This window comes from Abramis brama (genome assembly GCF_963993115.1).
Source record: "Abramis brama genome assembly, chromosome: 15".
In the NCBI taxonomy this organism is placed as follows: Eukaryota; Metazoa; Chordata; class Actinopteri; order Cypriniformes; family Leuciscidae; genus Abramis; species Abramis brama.
In genome coordinates this window covers 375,737-395,000 of record NC_139977.1, presented here as the reverse complement: position 1 = coordinate 395,000, position 19,264 = coordinate 375,737, and the positions used below count along the sequence as shown (strand labels likewise).

General features: G+C 43.6%; 1 protein-coding gene across 3 annotated transcripts in view; it reads right to left on the bottom strand.

The window, feature by feature from the left end:
• The window catches only part of ddx46 (DEAD (Asp-Glu-Ala-Asp) box polypeptide 46), a 35,707-nt gene that overhangs the window by 10,297 nt on the left and 6,146 nt on the right, over positions 1-19,264 (bottom strand). For 2 of the 3 annotated variants that reach the window (XM_084137529.1, XM_084137528.1), the window contains exons 4-13: positions 18,540-18,621; positions 18,300-18,468; positions 16,288-16,487; positions 13,098-13,208; positions 10,411-10,576; positions 7,050-7,170; positions 3,806-3,981; positions 2,108-2,229; positions 1,956-2,034; positions 578-660 (exon numbers count right to left, since the gene is read on the bottom strand). In XM_084137529.1, the coding sequence (XP_083993655.1) occupies positions 578-660; positions 1,956-2,034; positions 2,108-2,229; positions 3,806-3,981; positions 7,050-7,170; positions 10,411-10,576; positions 13,098-13,208; positions 16,288-16,487; positions 18,300-18,468; positions 18,540-18,575 (1,263 nt within the window). In that variant the 5' untranslated portion in view covers positions 18,576-18,621. Of the gene's footprint in view, positions 1-577; positions 661-1,955; positions 2,035-2,107; positions 2,230-3,805; positions 3,982-7,049; positions 7,171-10,410; positions 10,577-13,097; positions 13,212-16,287; positions 16,488-18,299; positions 18,469-18,539; positions 18,622-19,264 lie in introns of all 3 variants that reach the window. The other variant, XM_084137527.1, reaches the window with a different exon arrangement.

Sequence of the window (19,264 nt, the reverse complement as noted above, 5' to 3'; positions counted from 1 at the left end):
AAAAGTATATGTATATGTATATGTATATGTATATATAGGGCTGTCACTATTCCTCGATTACATTCAATTTTAAAACACCCTTGACGACTGCAATTTATCCTCGTCAATTAACTAGAAAAATACTGCAAAAAAAAGTGCTGCATTACTGACATGAATCCATAAACTGCATTATTAGAGCTTTCTAAGGCTGCACAATATATTACAACCATTTAAATATCATGATAAAGCGTAGAGCTACTGTGAAGCCCGAGGCTGCGATGGATGAGCACACGTGTGCCGGAGTGACCATCTACACGCGTGTAACTGCGGCTCCACTGTATATTAACAGTGTTGTTCAATAAAACCACATGATTACTCGCTACTGATACTTTATTTGAGCCAATTATTATTGCCTCGTCATATTAAAGTCATTTTGAAACGTAATTGTTCACTTGGGTCTATATTTATTACCACAAAAAAAAGAAACGCTTCGATTACCAAAATAATCGTTAGTGACAGCTCTAATACACACATACACACTCTCACACACACACACACACACACGCGAAACCCTTCCAGCCGCTCCAGAGTCACTGACCTGCGGCTCGAAGCCCATGTCGAACATGCGGTCGGCTTCGTCCATCACCACATACGTGACCCTGCGCAGGTTCGTCACGCGACCTGAAGCACAGCATTCAGCAGATCAACACACTGCAGTGCTCAGCAACATTAGCATCAGCTCAGAGCTAACACGGCTAACAAACACTACAGCCACAGTACTCCTGGTAGACAAGAGTGGGCCAGCGGATGGAGACGCGTACCGTCTCAGGGCCGGGGGAACCTGTAAACTCACAAGAGCCACATCATACATTAACTGAGGACCGGCTCAGACGAGCACCTGTGAGGAAGCATATTACAGATTACCTCGCATGTGTGGAAGCCAGACAACACACACACACACACACACACTGCTGCTTTACAGCACACACACGGCTCTGGGTGTGGCCGCACTGCATTCTGGGGGTTTGGAGATCTGCCTACCTGTGGCTCAAGTAGATGAGGATTGCTCCAGGTTCAGTGCGCAACAGCACTCGTGACCCACGTTTGAGCTTTTCAGTGCGGTGAAAGACACATTAATGAAGAAGAAACCCAAAATATTACAGTTCTCGGATGAATATTTACTGAGTAATCCGCCGTCTTGTACAGGAGGGTTAAGATGGCTTTAGAAAGATGGCAGCATCACTTTATGTTTAAACAGAGATCGGTTTATTAGTGAAATCTGCTGACTTTATCCATCTCTGTAGCATTATATGCTAACGGTGACTGAGTTATTTCCCCAAGCCTGTAACTCTAGAAGTCTTAAAGTTATTAGGGATTATATCTCGGCCAGCTTATCCGCATCAGCCCATATATGCTCATTTTTAATGTTTTCGGTATCAGCTCAATAAGAATATTTGGCTGATGTATTAGCGCTGATGAATAATGTTTCCTCCAGCTGAGACTCTTCAGATGCGCACCGATCAACATTATGGGCTTTCATTTTTTTTGAAATATGATTGGAATAACTTTAAAAAAGGAAAACACAGTTCAGTGCAACACCTGTCATATCGGCTACACAAACACATCATAAGATCTTTATAACTGTGTGCTTTAATGCTGAGACTTTTGTCAGGCTCTCAATTATATAAAAATGTGGATTTACATTTATCAGCCAATATATCGGTTATCGTCCTCAAATATAAAGGTTAATGGGTTATCGGAAGTTGATGTTATTATAGATTCTGGTTTCCCAGACTCCTCTTCTGTGCTTGTGTTCGAGGCCCACTCGGGTCCAGTTCCAGAGATATCGGATCTTAACGAGTGACGGGCGTTAATGTGCCAAACACACTGAACTGGTGCTGAGCCCAGAACGATCCTCTGAGCAGCGCGCACACACACACACACACACACACTCCTGCTGGTCACATGACACTCACCGCTGTTGGCTCCTAACATGTCGATCATCCGGCCGGGAGTGCAGACGATGATTTCTGCTCCTCGCTTCAACTCTGCGATCTGAGGACACAGCACTGAGTTAGAGTGTGTGTCAGTGACAGGTGTGTAGTGCGTGTAGTGTGTGAACACACACCTGCTCGCTGATGCCCGTGCCACCGTACACACACACCACACGCAGACCCAGAGACTTGGAGAACTTCTTGCACTCTTTGGTGATCTGGAGAGCCAGCTCTCGAGTGGGGGTCATGATGACCGCTTTGTGTGTGTGTGTGTGAGAGAGAGAGAGAGAGAGAGAGAGGGTTACGGTTAGGACAGGTTTAGAAACAGTACAGTAAGAGCATCAGATCACATGACTACTGTGAGCGTTAGCACCAGTGCTGGGCGGAGTGACCAAACGTTTATATTACGGTATTTCTCTAAATGATCCCGGTTTCACAGTGTATGACAGTATTTCATTTTTTCACGCATGACTGTGTGTTCACCACACTTCTACTGATAAGAGGAAATACTGCAGAGGATTTGATCTATTTTACTGTCATGATCTCACAAACGCTGCTTTATCGGGAAAGATGAAATGAAAATAACATCTAGACTTCTCTAAAGACAGTCCGTTCCCTTCAGCATTCATATAAAAACACCAGCGTGTGACTGAACGGGCAGTGCTCGTGTCTATTCACCGATGTCAGAGCCGTGTGGAGAATCTGTGTGTGGCGGCAGTGTAGATATTGGGAACTAATGTACGGGAAACACTGTCATATGATCAGCTACAGTTGGACCTCTCCGTCTCCCCCGTCAGGCTGGAGGAGTGAGCCAGCTCTGATATAATCAAACACATCCTCATGTGTGTTCTGGAGATGATGGAGAGTCTGACGGGCTGATCAACACGAGGGCGAGTGATTACTGGCAGAGTTCAGCTGTGGGGAACGAACCCTTTAAAGGGTTAGTTCACCCAAAAATGAAAATTCTGTCAGTAATTACTCACCCTCATGTTGTTCCAACCCCGTAAGACCTTCGTTCATCTTCGGAACACAAATTAAGATATTTTTGATGAAATCTGAGAGTTGTCTCACTCCTCCATAGGCTGCTGTGTGACCGAAACTTGCTGGCCCAGAAAAGTTATTAAAGAGATCGTTAATATAGTCCAAGTGACTCCAGTGGCTCAATCTTAAGTATATCAAGCGACGAGAATACTTTTTGTGCGCAAAACAAACAAAAATAACAACTTTCCACTATTCATTTCCTTCTCTCTGGACCTCTAGTTGGTTCTCGTAGTGTTTTTGCGCAGCGCGTCTGTGTTACACGTCATCACGTAGGCTCACTATTGGCCGACGCCGGTCATGTGTGTGATGCGTGATGACGTGCAACACAGACGCGCAGCGCAAAAACACTACGAGGCCCAGAGAGAAGGAAATGAAAAGTGGAATAAAGTCGTTATTTTTGTTTGTTTTTGCGCACAAAAAGTATTCTCGTCGCTTGATATACTTAAGATTGAGCCACTGGAGTCACTTGGACTATATTAACGATCTCTTTAATAACTTTTCTGGGCCAGCAAGTTTCGGTCACATAGCAGCCTATGGAGGAGTGAGACAACTCTCAGATTTCATCAAAAATATCTTAATTTGTGTTCCGAAGATGAACGAAGGTCTTACGGGGTTGGAACAACATGAGGGTGAGTAATTACTGACAGAATTTTCATTTTTGGGTGAACTAACCCTTTAAAGCACACACACACGTATATTAAACATGAAGATCATAACAAAGATAAACACCGGTCTTCGGTGTACGCCCAGCACTAGAGAGCAGTGTGTGTGTGTGTGTGTGAGAGACGCACAGATGGGCCCCTCCCCCTCCCCCAGCGCCCGCTGGTCCAGGATGTGCCGGAACATGGGCAGGAGGAAGGCGATGGTCTTGCCGCTGCCGGTCTTGGCGATGCCGATGAGGTCTCGGCCCGACATGATGGCCGGGATGGCCTGGGCCTGGATCGGGGTCGGCTTCTCGTAGCTGTGTCTGGGTGTACAGAGGAGTCACATGATTGGAAATGGAGTGTGTTGGGCTTCCGCTTCACTTACAGCTCTACACACTCGCTACGCTGCATTATAACACCATTTCTTACCATCTTATTCTAACAGAGTTTCTAAAGGTACATTTTTTAAAGACCTTTTTAAGACCAAGAACAGAAAACTTTGGGAATGAATCGAAGGGAACACACTCAGTCAAAGCTAAATTCATTCAGACTCCTTCAACATTTCTCACATTATCAGTTTATTTGCTATAGTTTAGAAAATGGTAATAAAATATGGGCAGAACTCAGAGTTATGAACTCAGTTGATATTTGACTGGTTTTGCCCGTCCTTCTGTTAGACTGTCTCACACATGAATTATGTTGAATATCTGTCAGCTGTTAAATTTAACTACACAATTAGATAATACCAGTTTAGCTCAACCAATCACCAAGCAATGCTTCATTTTGTTCAGTCTGTGTGTAAAAAGAGCATTAGCAATTAAAGACAAAACACACTTCAGCAAAACATGATCAGCTCAAAGTGTCTGAATCATTTCTGGTCCCACATCTTTATAAATGTCACTGTCTGTAACTCACTGTATGAAGAGCTTCTGGGTATAACACGTCTCAGTTATTCTGCTCTCCTCACTCACACTAATGAACTATAGTGCCCTGATCACACTAATGAGCTATAGTGCCCTGATCACACTAGTGAACTATAGTGTCCTGATCACACTAATGAACTATAGTGTCCTGATCACACTAATGAGCTATAGTGCCCTGATCACACTAGTGAACTATAGTGTCCTGATCACACTAATGAACTATAGTGTCCTGATCACACTAATGAGCTATAGTGCCCTGATCACACTAGTGAGCTATAGTGCCCTGATCACACTAGTGAGCTATAGTGCCCTGATCACACTAGTGAGCTATAGTGCCCTGATCACACTAATGAACTATAGTGTCCTGATCACACTAATGAGCTATAGTGCCCTGATCACACTAGTGAGCTATAGTGCCCTGATCACACTAATGAGCTATAGTGCCCTGATCTGATCACACTAGTGAGCTATAGTGTCCTGATCACACTAATGAGCTATAGTGCCCTGATCACACTAGTGAGCTATAGTGCCCTGATCACACTAATGAGCTATAGTGCCCTGATCACACTAGTGAGCTATAGTGCCCCGATCACACTAGTGAGCTATAGTGCCCCGATCACACTAGTGAGCTATAGTGCCCTGATCACACTAGTGAGCTATAGTGCCCTGATCACACTAATGAGCTATAGTGCCCTGATCACACTAGTGAGCTATAGTGCCCTGATCACACTAGTGAGCTATAGTGTCCTGATCACACTAGTGAGCTATAGTGCCCTGATCACACTAATGAACTATAGTGTCCTGATCACACTAGTGAGCTATAGTGCCCTGATCACACTAGTGAACTATAGTGTCCTGATCACACTAATGAACTATAGTGTCCTGATCACACTAATGAGCTATAGTGCCCTGATCACACTAGTGAGCTATAGTGCCCTGATCACACTAGTGAGCTATAGTGCCCTGATCACACTAGTGAGCTATAGTGCCCTGATCACACTAATGAACTATAGTGTCCTGATCACACTAATGAGCTATAGTGCCCTGATCACACTAGTGAGCTATAGTGCCCTGATCACACTAGTGAGCTATAGTGCCCTGATCACACTAGTGAGCTATAGTGCCCTGATCACACTAGTGAGCTATAGTGCCCCGATCACACTAGTGAGCTATAGTGCCCCGATCACACTAATGAGCTATAGTGCCCCGATCACACTAGTGAGCTATAGTGCCCTGATCACACTAATGAGCTATAGTGCCCTGATCACACTAGTGAGCTATAGTGCCCTGATCACACTAGTGAGCTATAGTGCCCTGATCACACTAATGAGCTATAGTGCCCTGATCACACTAGTGAGCTATAGTGCCCCGATCACACTAGTGAGCTATAGTGCCCTGATCACACTAATGAGCTATAGTGCCCTGATCACACTAGTGAGCTATAGTGCCCTGATCACACTAATGAGCTATAGTGCCCTGATCACACTAGTGAGCTATAGTGTCCTGATCACACTAGTGAGCTATAGTGTCCTGATCACACTAGTGAGCTATAGTGCCCTGATCACACTAATGAACTATAGTGCCCTGATCACACTAATGAGCTATAGTGTCCTGATCACACTAATGAACTATAGTGCCCTGATCACACTAATGAACTATAGTGTCCTGATCACACTAGTGAGCTATAGTGCCCTGATCACACTAATGAACTATAGTGTCCTGATCACACTAATGAGCTATAGTGTCCTGATCACACTAGTGAGCTATAGTGAGCTATAGTGTCCTGATCACACTAGTGAGCTATAGTGCCCTGATCACACTAGTGAACTATAGTGCCCTGATCACACTAGTGAGCTATAGTGCCCTGATCACACTAGTGAGCTATAGTGCCCTGATCACACTAGTGAGCTATAGTGCCCTGATCACACTAGTGAACTATAGTGCCCTGATCACACTAGTGAGCTATAGTGCCCTGATCACACTAGTGAGCTATAGTGCCCTGATCACACTAGTGAACTATAGTGCCCTGATCACACTAGTGAAGAGAAGATCAGAAGTTATATCTGGTGTGTGAATAATGATTGGTTTGCCTGTATGTGTCCTCTAAATGTAACTTCATCTGTAACTGTTTAATTACTGTGACGAGAGCAGCTTTAATCGCTCTGCTCACTAACACTGGAGTACAGACGTGTGTCCCGCACTGAACTGATGATCTTCCTCAGTGTCTCTGGCTCATCTTCCATCTAAACGCTCTTAAATCAAGATGCATTTACTGGAGAAGTGAAATCACACTAAAGTCTTGTTTTCTGTGAAACTGAACATAATAAAGAGTTTATGACTAAAACTAGAACAGATGTCTGCTAACAGATTCAGGCCAGGTCAGTAACTGTAAAGGTCAAGGTCAGCTCTAGGTCTGATCTCAGTGGAGTCAGCGTGATCAGATCAGGAGAGAGAGCGCTGGTACTCACTTCTTCAGGGCGTTCATCACCTTCATGGAGATGCCACACTGCACCCACGACTTGATGGGCTTCGGGCAGCCCTTGCCTTTCACCACGATGCCCTCCAGCTCCAGGCGGTACTCGTTCACCTCTGGGGGAGGAAACGCATCATCAGCTCACTGAGCATCATGGGTAACAGTACATCACTGTAGAGCAGGCTCTGATGGATCTCGAATATTTGAGTCCTCAACATCATCATTATTATTATTATGTAGTAAGAGTTTCATAAAAGCAATCCCTACATCATCAGTGAAATCATCAATTCAGAAAGCTTTAAAAGGGTCATGACATGGATTTGTATTATCATTTAACTCAACTCAACTCAACTTTATTTATATAGCACCACTAAAAACAACGATTGTTGACCAAGGTGCTGTACATTATTGCACAAAACATTGGCATTAACATAATTTACTACATAAGAAAACATGACAAAACACATAACATACCAGACACCGCACAAATCAGCTACAATTATAAGCCAGAGAAAAATAATAGGTTTTGAGTTTAGCTTTAAACTCATGTAGTGTAGTGGCAGTTCTAATAAAAACAGGTAAGCTGTTCCAAAGTTTTGGTGCAGCAACGGCAAAGGCTCGATCTCCTCTCGTTTTTAATCTGACCCGCGGAACATTTAACAGTCTCTGGTTGGATGACCTAAGAGACCTTCCAGGATTGTGGATGGAAAGTAAATCAGAGACGTATACAGGAGCCAATCCATTCAAGGATTTAAAAACCAGCATCACAACTTTAAAATCAATTCTGTAACGGATTGGGAGCCAATGCAGAGATTTAAGAACAGGGGTAATGTGCTCTCGTTTGCGCACACCAGTAAGGAGCCTGGCAGCTGCATTCTGCACCATTTGCAGACGGTTAAGAGTTGCTTGATTAGTGCCCAGATACAGGGAATTACAATAGTCAAGCCTTGTCGAAATAAAAGCATGAATCACCCTTTCAAAGTCCTTAAAAGAAAGAAATGATTTCACTTTGGCTAAAACTCTAAGATGAAAAAAACTGGTTTTGACTACCGTATTAATCTGTTTGTCAAATTTGAGAGCACTATCAAAAACCACGCCCAGATTCTTCACTAATGGTTTCACACATGGAGATAAAGAGCCAAAATTAGGGCAAAGGGAGCTAGCAGCTTCTGATGGTTCAAAAACTATGATCTCAGTTTTACCATCATTAAGGTGAAGGAAATTTAGCGACATCCAGGCCTTTACCTCTGCTAGACAAGCCAACAGACTATCTAAACCCAAGTTATTTGATCCCAGGGGCAGATAAACTTGGGTATCGTCAGCATAACTATGGAAGGAGATGCCATGCTTCCTAAAAATCGACCCCAGGGGAAGCATATATAAGGAAAATAAAATCGGAGCAAGGATAGAACCTTGAGGGACCCCATACGTAAGCGACGCTGCATTTGAAGTAAACTCACCAATATTAACAGAGAAACTTCTGTTACTCAAATAGGATTGAAACCATTTAAGGGCATTTCCCCGAATGCCCACCCAATGCTCCAGCCGTGAAATTAGAACAGAGTGGTCAATAGTGTCAAACGCCGCACTCAAATCTAACAGCACCAACACTGCAGACTTGCCGGAATCAAGGGTCAATAAAATATCATTTAAAACTTTAACCAATGCTGTTTCTGTAGAATGGTATTTCTTAAAACCCGATTGGAACACCTCAAATATCTTGTTTTCATTAAGAAAGTTCTGTAATTGATGAAACACTATTTTCTCTAAAATCTTAGATATAAAAGAAAGATTTGAGACTGGCCTAAAGTTTGTCAGAACTGCCGGATCTAAATTTGGCTTTTTGAGAAATGGATGTACAATTGCATGCTTCATGTCATCTGGTACCGTTGCTGCTACAAGACAGCTGTTCATGATCTTTTGAACAATGGGCCCAATCACCTCAAAAATTTGTTTAAAAAACCGTGGGGGAAGAGCGTCATAGGGAGATCCTGAGGGTTTGAGCTTGGCTACAATATCTTGTAAATCGGGCAGAGTTACAGGCTCAAAATAACTCAAAAGACCCGTGCAAACTGGCGGGACAGAAAACTCAAGAGATACAGTGGAGATATTTTGCCTAATATTACTTATCTTATCCACAAAGAATTTTAAAAATGTGTCACACATAGCCAGAGACTCTGTGGGGAAAAGACCAACAGAGGGGTTAACAGCAGCATTTATGATGGAAAAAAGAGCTCTTGGGTTGTGATTATGTTTTTCAATCAAATCTGAAAAATACTTAGACTTTGCCATTTTCACCACCTTCTGATATTGTATCAGGTTGTCCCTAAGTATTTCATATGAGACTTGCAGCTTGTCTTTGTCTTGCAGCAACATTTAATGTTTTTCTGAGGTTCACAGTGTAAAGTTAAAGTGTTTTGCACCAAAAAAAACCAAACATATGCAGAAAACCGATTATTTTGAACACTCACTCTGACATGATCAGGTTTGATGAGTAAACGCCGATGTCATGATGAACTAGCGTCACCGCACAGCTAACACTATACTCGCCCCTCGCTAGTGCACACGAGTGAGTGTTCTGAGCATTTACTGATGTCTGTGACGCAGCTTTTGTCAGGTCAACACCGCCGCTGCTTCATCGCTCAACAACAGCTTCATGAACTCTCCATTACTCTGTGCCTTAGTCATACACACACACACACACACAATCCTGCGACGCGATCCGGGACGCCAATCAAATAAACCATCCGCATGTTTCTAACGCTGGGATCCTCTGAAGTCTGTGCAGAGAGTCCAACCAGCCGCTTAAACTGGACTAACACTCTTTCACTTTCATGTTCTTCACGTGGAGTCCTTCAGAAGCTGAACACACATCTGAACACACATCTGTACCAGTCTTTATAATCTGAACACACATCTGAACACACATCTGAACACACATCTGAACACACATCTGTATCAGTGTATCAGTGTAGACAGCGTCAGTCTTTATAATTACTTCTGTTTGCTTTTGACGTGACGCTCACATTGAGTGTCGCCAGTGGGCGGAGCCTATTATTGCAGTGGGTGGAGCCTATTATTGCAGTGGGTGGGGCCTATGGCGTGATCTATAACTATTGGTCGATGTCTTACACTGCATATGCAAATGTATTTACCCGTGTGATGTCACAGATCCCAGTATTTCGAGCTTGATTAAATAAATGCTTTGGAAGTTTTAAGCTCTGAAACTTGTGGGATGTTTTAATGGTTCAATTATATCTTGTTTGTCAAATCCTCATGTCATGACCCCTGTAACTCAGAGAAATCCCCCGGAACAGCCGTAGCCTGAGTTCAGTGTGAGTGTGTGTGAAGCAGACCTTCGGGGCTCATCCGGGCCAGCTCCGGCACTTCCACGTAGAAGTTCTTGCGGAACGGTTCATACTCGATCTTCTGATGATCAACCGGCTCCAGAACTTTCCTCTGCTTCGTCTGAAAGCCTGTGAGGGCCGTCTGCAAGTCCACGACCTCTTCCTCTGACGAATACTACACACACACGAAAATGAGAAGTGTAATGAGAACTGGGAGGAGGATATTCGCACATCTTCAACATTTCTCACATTATCACAGTTTATTCGCTATAATTTAGAAAATGGTAATAAAATATGAGCAGAACTCAGAGTTATGAACTCAGCTGATATTTGACTGGTTTTGTCCGTCCATCTGTTAGACTGTCTCACACATGAATTATGTTGAATATAACACGTCTCAGTTATTCTGCTCTCCTCACTCACACTAATCAACTATAGTGTCCTGATCACGATCACACTAGTGAGCTATAGTGCCCTGATCACACTAGTGAGCTATAGTGCCCTGATCTGATCACACTAGTGAGCTATAGTGCCCTGATCACACTAGTGAACTATAGTGCCCTGATCTGATCACACTAGTGAACTATAGTGCCCCGATCACACTAGTGAGCTATAGTGCCCTGATCACACTAGTGAGCTATAGTGCCCTGATCACACTAGTGAGCTATAGTGCCCTGATCACACTAGTGAGCTATAGTGCCCTGATCTGATCACACTAGTGAGCTATAGTGCCCTGATCACACTAGTGAACTATAGTGCCCTGATCTGATCACACTAGTGAACTATAGTGCCCTGATCACACTAGTGAGCTATAGTGCCCTGATCTGATCACACTAGTGAGCTATAGTGCCCTGATCACACTAGTGAGCTATAGTGCCCTGATCTGATCACACTAGTGAGCTATAGTGCCCTGATCTGATCACACTAGTGAGCTATAGTGCCCTGATCTGATCACACTAGTGAGCTATAGTGCCCTGATCTGATCACACTAGTGAGCTATAGTGCCCTGATCACACTAGTGAGCTATAGTGCCCTGATCTGATCACACTAGTGAGCTATAGTGCCCTGATCACACTAGTGAGCTATAGTGCCCTGATCACACTAGTGAGCTATAGTGCCCTGATCTGATCACACTAGTGAACTATAGTGCCCTGATCTGATCACACTAGTGAACTATAGTGCCCTGATCACACTAGTGAGCTATAGTGCCCTGATCTGATCACACTAGTGAGCTATAGTGCCCTGATCACACTAGTGAGCTATAGTGCCCTGATCACACTAGTGAGCTATAGTGCCCTGATCACACTAGTGAGCTATAGTGCCCTGATCTGATCACACTAGTGAGCTATAGTGCCCTGATCACACTAGTGAGCTATAGTGCCCTGATCACACTAGTGAGCTATAGTGCCCTGATCTGATCACACTAGTGAGCTATAGTGCCCTGATCACACTAGTGAGCTATAGTGCCCTGATCTGATCACACTAGTGAGCTATAGTGCCCTGATCACACTAGTGAGCTATAGTGCCCTGATCTGATCACACTAGTGAGCTATAGTGCCCTGATCACACTAGTGAGCTATAGTGCCCTGATCTGATCACACTAGTGAGCTATAGTGCCCTGATCTGATCACACTAGTGAACTATAGTGCCCTGATCACACTAGTGAACTATAGTGCCCTGATCTGATCACACTAGTGAACTATAGTGCCCTGATCACACTAGTGAGCTATAGTGCCCTGATCTGATCACACTAGTGAGCTATAGTGCCCTGATCACACTAGTGAGCTATAGTGCCCTGATCTGATCACACTAGTGAGCTATAGTGCCCTGATCACACTAGTGAGCTATAGTGCCCTGATCACACTAGTGAGCTATAGTGCCCTGATCTGATCACACTAGTGAGCTATAGTGCCCTGATCTGATCACACTAGTGAGCTATAGTGCCCTGATCTGATCACACTAGTGAACTATAGTGCCCTGATCACACTAGTGAACTATAGTGCCCTGATCTGATCACACTAGTGAACTATAGTGCCCTGATCACACTAGTGAGCTATAGTGCCCTGATCTGATCACACTAGTGAGCTATAGTGCCCTGATCACACTAGTGAGCTATAGTGCCCTGATCACACTAGTGAGCTATAGTGCCCTGATCACACTAGTGAGCTATAGTGCCCTGATCACACTAGTGAGCTATAGTGCCCTGATCACACTAGTGAGCTATAGTGCCCTGATCACACTAGTGAGCTATAGTGCCCTGATCACACTAGTGAGCTATAGTGCCCGATCACACTAGTGAGCTATAGTGCCCTGATCACACTAGTGAGCTATAGTGCCCTGATCACACTAGTGAGCTATAGTGCCCTGATCACACTAGTGAAGAGAAGATCAGAAGTTATATCTGGTGTGTGAATAATGATTGGTTTGCCTGTATGTGTCCTCTAAATGTAACTTCATCTGTAACTGTTTAATTACTGTGACGAGAGCAGCTTTAATCGCTCTGCTCACTAACACTGGAGTACAGACGTGTGTCCCGCACTGAACTGATGATCTTCCTCAGTGTCTCTGGTCTGGCTGTGCTGATCGTCATATGAACACGTGATGGTGAACTGTGAGGTGCAGATGTCCTCATGAGCCTCTCTAACTCTAACTCTCCCCATCTCCAGCGCTTCAGTGAGTCTCACACACAGCTGTACCTCCATGGCGTCCTGGTCGTTCTCCATCAGCTCTCCCTTCTTCTTCTGGGTGTGCGGCATCTTCCTCGTCTTCATCACAGTCATCACTTTAGTCACAGACATGCCTCCTTTCTGCTGACACACACACAGAGAACATCATTTACTCAGGGTTCATACAGACATGGTAAAATCAACCTCCAGGACTTGAGGACTTCAATCAGAGATCTCTCTTATTAAGCAATATCTTTATTATCTTTCAAATTCTAAAAAAGGTAAATAGATAAACAAAAATAAACCAATAAAACTAAATGGTACAGATAAAGAGCAGCGGATGCATTGACTGCAGTAACCCTAACCACTTTTTTACTCAAATTACATACATGATATCTAATGTTTCACGTCATAGAGATCAATCCATTGACCAGCGCTGTCAGGCATGGGAAATCACCTTAACCATTGAAAGAATATTGAAACAGATTTTTTCCCTATGAAAATATGATTGACCTGAAGAATGAAAATTGTATTCTATACTTATCATATACTTAATATCATATTAAGTCATTAAGTCATATCATACTTATACTTAAGCTCTATATCTCAGACAGGCTGCAGCGTTAACTTAGCGTGAAACGATTGTATTTTTTCAACAACAAATATTTTTTAATTAGGGATGCACCGATACCACTTTTTGCAGAACGAGTCCGATACCCAAACTTTCATTTTCGGTACTCGCTGATACCAAGTACCGATACTGATACCTGATTTGTCACTGCATTTGCAATTTTTAAATGTATTAGTAGATGAACCAAAAGAATATAAGTCAAATTAGTTGGCTTAATTTGTTCATCATATATATATTTCTTTCAGTTATTTTCATGCTTAATTAAGCCTGCTAAAATGCATTGTATGAGCTTCTGTTACTGTCACTGTTCATTCTATTGCTCTATCATATTGTATCTTTCATTTAATAGCACAGCACATATCTAGAGCAGCTCCAGCAGGGCTCAGTGCTGAGGATCGGGTCAGCGGTTCAAAGGTTTGTCAAAACCAGTGAAATATCAATTATTTAATCCAATTTTGATACTACAACAAAAACTACCAGCCTAATTAATGTGAATTTAAAACATTATTACAGTAAGCAATCAGTAACAAAATAAGAACAAATAATCAAATTACATATAGGACAAATAAATAAAACAGAACAAAAAGGCTACAAATGAAATAAACAGTGTTTTTAGAGTTTTTCGGGGGAGATCTAATAGGTGCAGAAATTGGAATAAAGTCATCAAATGTAAAAAAAAATGCATATTCATTACTGTCTAAATTAAGTTGAAAAGGGTAGCCTATTTAGTCAAGAGCAGTGAGTATTTCTTTGTCCTTTGTTTGATTAGCATTAAAACACAGCAGCAGGTTTATTAGACTGCTGCCCCTTTAAGACCGAACGCATGGACCGCATCTGAACATCATGACTACGGTCACTTGAGATATAACCGTTTATATACTGTCTATGGATATAACCGACTTTGTTTACTAGGATACTCACCAAGACGGGCGTTTTTACATAAACTTTGTACGGAATTCGTCCTTTTAAGCGCAATTCGTTAAAGACAATTAAATTCAGTATTCGTGCGCTGTCTATCAAGACGTTGGTTTGCGGAGCGCGCGCTTCGGATGTTTGCGTTCATTAAACTTCTTGACGTCTTCAAACGTCCTGTAATAATGTATGGAACCACTCGTTATACATAAATCATGTAACAGTTCATGCTTTACTTTACTTACATATACGATTTCGTTTTAATCCGTTTAATTTCGTTTAAATGACACGTGCTGAGTGCGGTGCGTGTCCACTGGCGCGGTGCGAGCAGAGCGGAGCGAGCGTTTTCAATTCATTCCTATGGAAGTCGAGCTTCACGCTCGCACAGTGCATTTTGGGATTGACAGCGGACCGGAGAAAGCGTTGAGAGCGACCGAGAGCGTCAAAAGGTTGGGCAGTTCTCGACTTTATGCAAATATCAAGCGAAAAACGCGGTCGGCAGCCAATTGCTGTGAGGTTCGGGATGTGACGTCTGTTTTGAGAGTTCGACGCAGAAGTATAAATTGGGCTTTAGTGGACACGCACCGTAAAGCCTGGTTTAAGGCCTCATTATACTTCTGCGTCGGACCTACGCCGGAGCCTATACGCCGTAGGCAACGTGTTGGTTTTAATTTATACTTCTGCGTCGTTGTCCGCGTTGGCGCGCACCTAGGGAGCATGTGAAACCCGAGGGAGCGGTCCTAGCAGACCAATCACAGCGCTTGCGTCCGCGTAGAATTGACGCGTTGTTACATTTTTGGAGAGGTGCACGTCAGGGTACGCCGTAGGGTACACGCGCTACACACAGCCTACGACGTAGCTACGGCGGCAGTTCGACGCAGAAGTATAAATAGGCCTTTATACTCGACGCGTCCGCATGAGCGCGAAGGTGCGCGCGCCAAAAATGACGTCATTGCGGTGTGGGCGGTCGTGTGCGTTGGGTTCGCAAGACCCAATTTCGCCTGGCGGTGTGCGCGGCATTTTTTGTAACAACGCGCGCGGCGCCGCATCCGAAGATGAACGACTTTGAGCCGAATCTGGCCGAGCTCGAACTTCTCACCACACCGGCACCCAGTTTGCACGTCTAAATGAGTTGCTTACATTTAAAAAATGAGCATACAATAGCATAAAAAGTATTTTTAATGAACATAAAGGTCCATGTTTAATAAAAATGTTCACGAAACTTAATGAAATGTTAGTGAAATTAAAAAATATGTAAGAGATCGTTATATACACATTCTCATATCCATATATTTAGTTTTATTGTCACGAGTAATAATCTCAGGGTTTAAGGGTAATAATCTCACGGAGCCAGGCGCAAGTATAACCAAGGCTTTACTGTACACACGCGCTGCCTGGTAGGCCTATCAGTTGTTGGTATCGGAGAATTTTTACGAGTACATGAGCTCAGTATCGGTGCATCAAATTCAAGCACTTTTCAAGTAATAGGGCTGTTTTCAAGGGTTCTCCAGGACTTCAATTTCCAAAAGTCAAATTCAAGCATGTTAAGCGCTTGAACGAGCCCTGTTTCTTCAGCCTCACGTCAGCTGGTGTGGAGCACAGAAGAGGTGTTCATGAAGCTCAGTGGAGCTGGACACTGATGGAGCGCAGGAGGAGGTGTTAAAGCACTGGAAGTACCTTGTCGTTTCCGCCCTTCATGGTGCCCATGTTGAACTTCTTGACCTCCTCCTTGACCTCCTCCATGTAGGCGTCGAGCGGGTCGAGCTCCTCTCCGGCCTCCTCCTCCATCACCTCCTCCAGCTCCACCGCGGGCTCCTTCTCCTGCTCCTCCTCGTCTGGGTCCGGCTCCACCGGGGCCTGGGTCTCCTCGTCATCATCTAAACACACACACACACACACACACTGATGACACCGGCTGCGTTTACATGCACAACTTTAGTTTCTATCGGACTGAATTCATTCCTATTGATGAATCTGAACGTAGTGTTTACATGAACACTGAACATGTGATTGGGTTGATGTGTGTTTATATATCACAAGCTTCAAATCACAATATTTCTTTTGACATGCGCGAATATACAGAGTTTCCTGCTGTCTGCGCATAATAACTATTCTCCTACATTGCTGTTTAAAACAAATAAAGAACCAGACTTAATATTTATCCATTTGGAGATAATGAGCGTATGAGCCGTTGTGCCGCTGCTAATATTGACCACACAGTAAAGATGGCCAAAGCCAGTGGTGTGTGTGTGAGTCTGGAGGGCCGTTGTCCTGCTCCACACGCAGAAGAGAAGGATTATAGAAGGACGAGACACTCGTTTATACCACACTTTATTCAACAGGAGAACAGCTCGTTCAGCGCGTCACGCGTCATTACGCTATTTCTACGATTAAAGGGGGGGTGAAATGCTATTTCATGCATACTGAGTTTTTTACACTGTTAAAGAGTTGGATTCCCATGCTAAACATGGACAAAGTTTCAAAAATTAAATTGTACGTTTGATGGAGTATTTCTGTGGCAAAAATACTCCTTCCGGTTTGTCACAAGTTTCGGAAAGTTTTTCTCGAGTATGGGCCTGTGTGACGTCAGCTGGGGCGGAATTTCCTTATACGGGTCCTAAGGGCACTTCTCCGGGAAGGGCGCGGGCACACCCGCAGACCAGAGCGAGAGCGAGAGCAGTACCTCATCAAAGCGCTGTGCTCGGCTTTAGGGAAGTCATCGGCTGCACAGATTCCCAAAGAACCCAGCGTTAAGGGACCAGTGGATGGAGTTTGTTTTTCCAGAGCATCAACGGAGTTGTGCAAGTGTTCTTGTTTGTTCCCTGCATTTCGATGATGATTGTTTTATAAACAAGGCCCAGTTTGACGCCGGATTTGCAGATCTAATGCTTAAGGATGGAGCAGTCCCATCGATAAAGGTTCACGGTCGTGCGTTGGAACCGCAGGCGGCGAGTAAAACTGCTTCAAATGTCTGTGTGTTGTTAGCTATCGGCGCGTAAGCACAGCAAGTAAACAGCTCCGCCCACACGGCACGCCTCCAGCCGCTCGTTTTTTCCGGAAAGACTCGGTTCAGCCTATCTTTCTTTTATAAATATAATAAAACTAAAGACTTTTTGGAGATATGAAGGATGCAATACTACTCTATAGGTACTCAAGATTAACATGAGATTGACTGAAACTGAGTGTTTTTAAGGTGTTTTACATGAAGGTTTTTCAGTCCGATTGAGCCGTCAATGCGATGACTAATGGATTATCTGGTCACATGTAGCCGTAGCCACTCATGCTAACGCCCTTCCCTTTACTCAACACAGCACTGTGAACAACAGCTCTCCGACTGTCAGTTATTGATAATCTCACTCAAATATAAAGCCAGTGTAATATCAGGGTTTATTCAAGGTCCGGCCAATCACAGTTCAGAATTTTTGGGGTGGCCAATCACAGTTCAGAATTCCTGAGCACAATCTAAGCTGAATATTTCTTCATGTTTTTATTGGACTGTCGTTCGCAGTGCATCATGGGACTGTGGCTCTGTCCGTCAGTAAGTTCCCAGTCTTGCACCTGTGTGTGTGTGAGTGTGTGTGCTGCAGTGTGTGTGAGTGTGTGTGATGCAGTGTGTGTGAGAGTGTGTGTGAGAGTGTGTGTGAGAGTGTGTGTGAGTGTGTGTGCTGCAGTGTGTGGTGGTCACTGACCGTCATCATCCTCCAGGCTCCACTTCTTGCCCTGCTTCATCTCCTCCAGCTCCTTCTTGATCTCGCCGATGTTCTCCATGGCCTTCTTCCTCTGCTCCTCCCTCCACTTCTCCACGCGCTCCTTCCTCTTCCTCATCTCCTCCTCCAGCGTGTTCTGGTCGAAGTCTTGCTGCAGAGTCAGGGTGTTAGAGCGCACTGATGCACACACTGATCTGGGGGTAATAAGCGGAGGGCACTCACGTCTTCCGGCTTCTCCTCCTCCTTCTCCTCCTTCATCTTCTTCTTCTCAGCGCTCTGATCTCCATTCTCCGGCTTCTCCTTGCTGGAACATCAGCACATTACACCAGCTGTCACTCAGCCTCGGCTCACAGAGGGCCGATACACACATGTCTGATGCTGTCATGACAAAGCTGCTCATTTTCAAAACAATTTACAAAACTAGGAGTGACACTGCCTACAAAATAAAGATAATTAACATTTAGAATGAAATGTTCTTCAATGAATTTACATGACTCACATATAGCACATTTCACACAAAATATAGAACTGGAGAAAATGTGTGTGTGTGTGTGTGTATATATATATACATATACATATATACACACATACTGTATTATTATGACATTTATATACATTTTGAAGGTCTATAATATTTTACTGTGAAGAAATTAACGATTTGTGAGTTAAATAATTCATATATCCGTGTGGTCTAATTTCGATACGATACCTTCGATAAAAATCGATATTCGATACAATTTTCGATACCACAGGGAAAACGGCCATATAGATATTTTTAACATTCTCATAATTTTTGGATAATTTGGGTAATTTTGCTGCAATAGCTTACACACACACACACACACACACACACACACACACACACAGGGAGGCTTTATTTGAAACTTTGAACTAAATGTACAAAAAAAACCCCGAAAGTAATAAAATAAGAAAAAATAAACAAATTG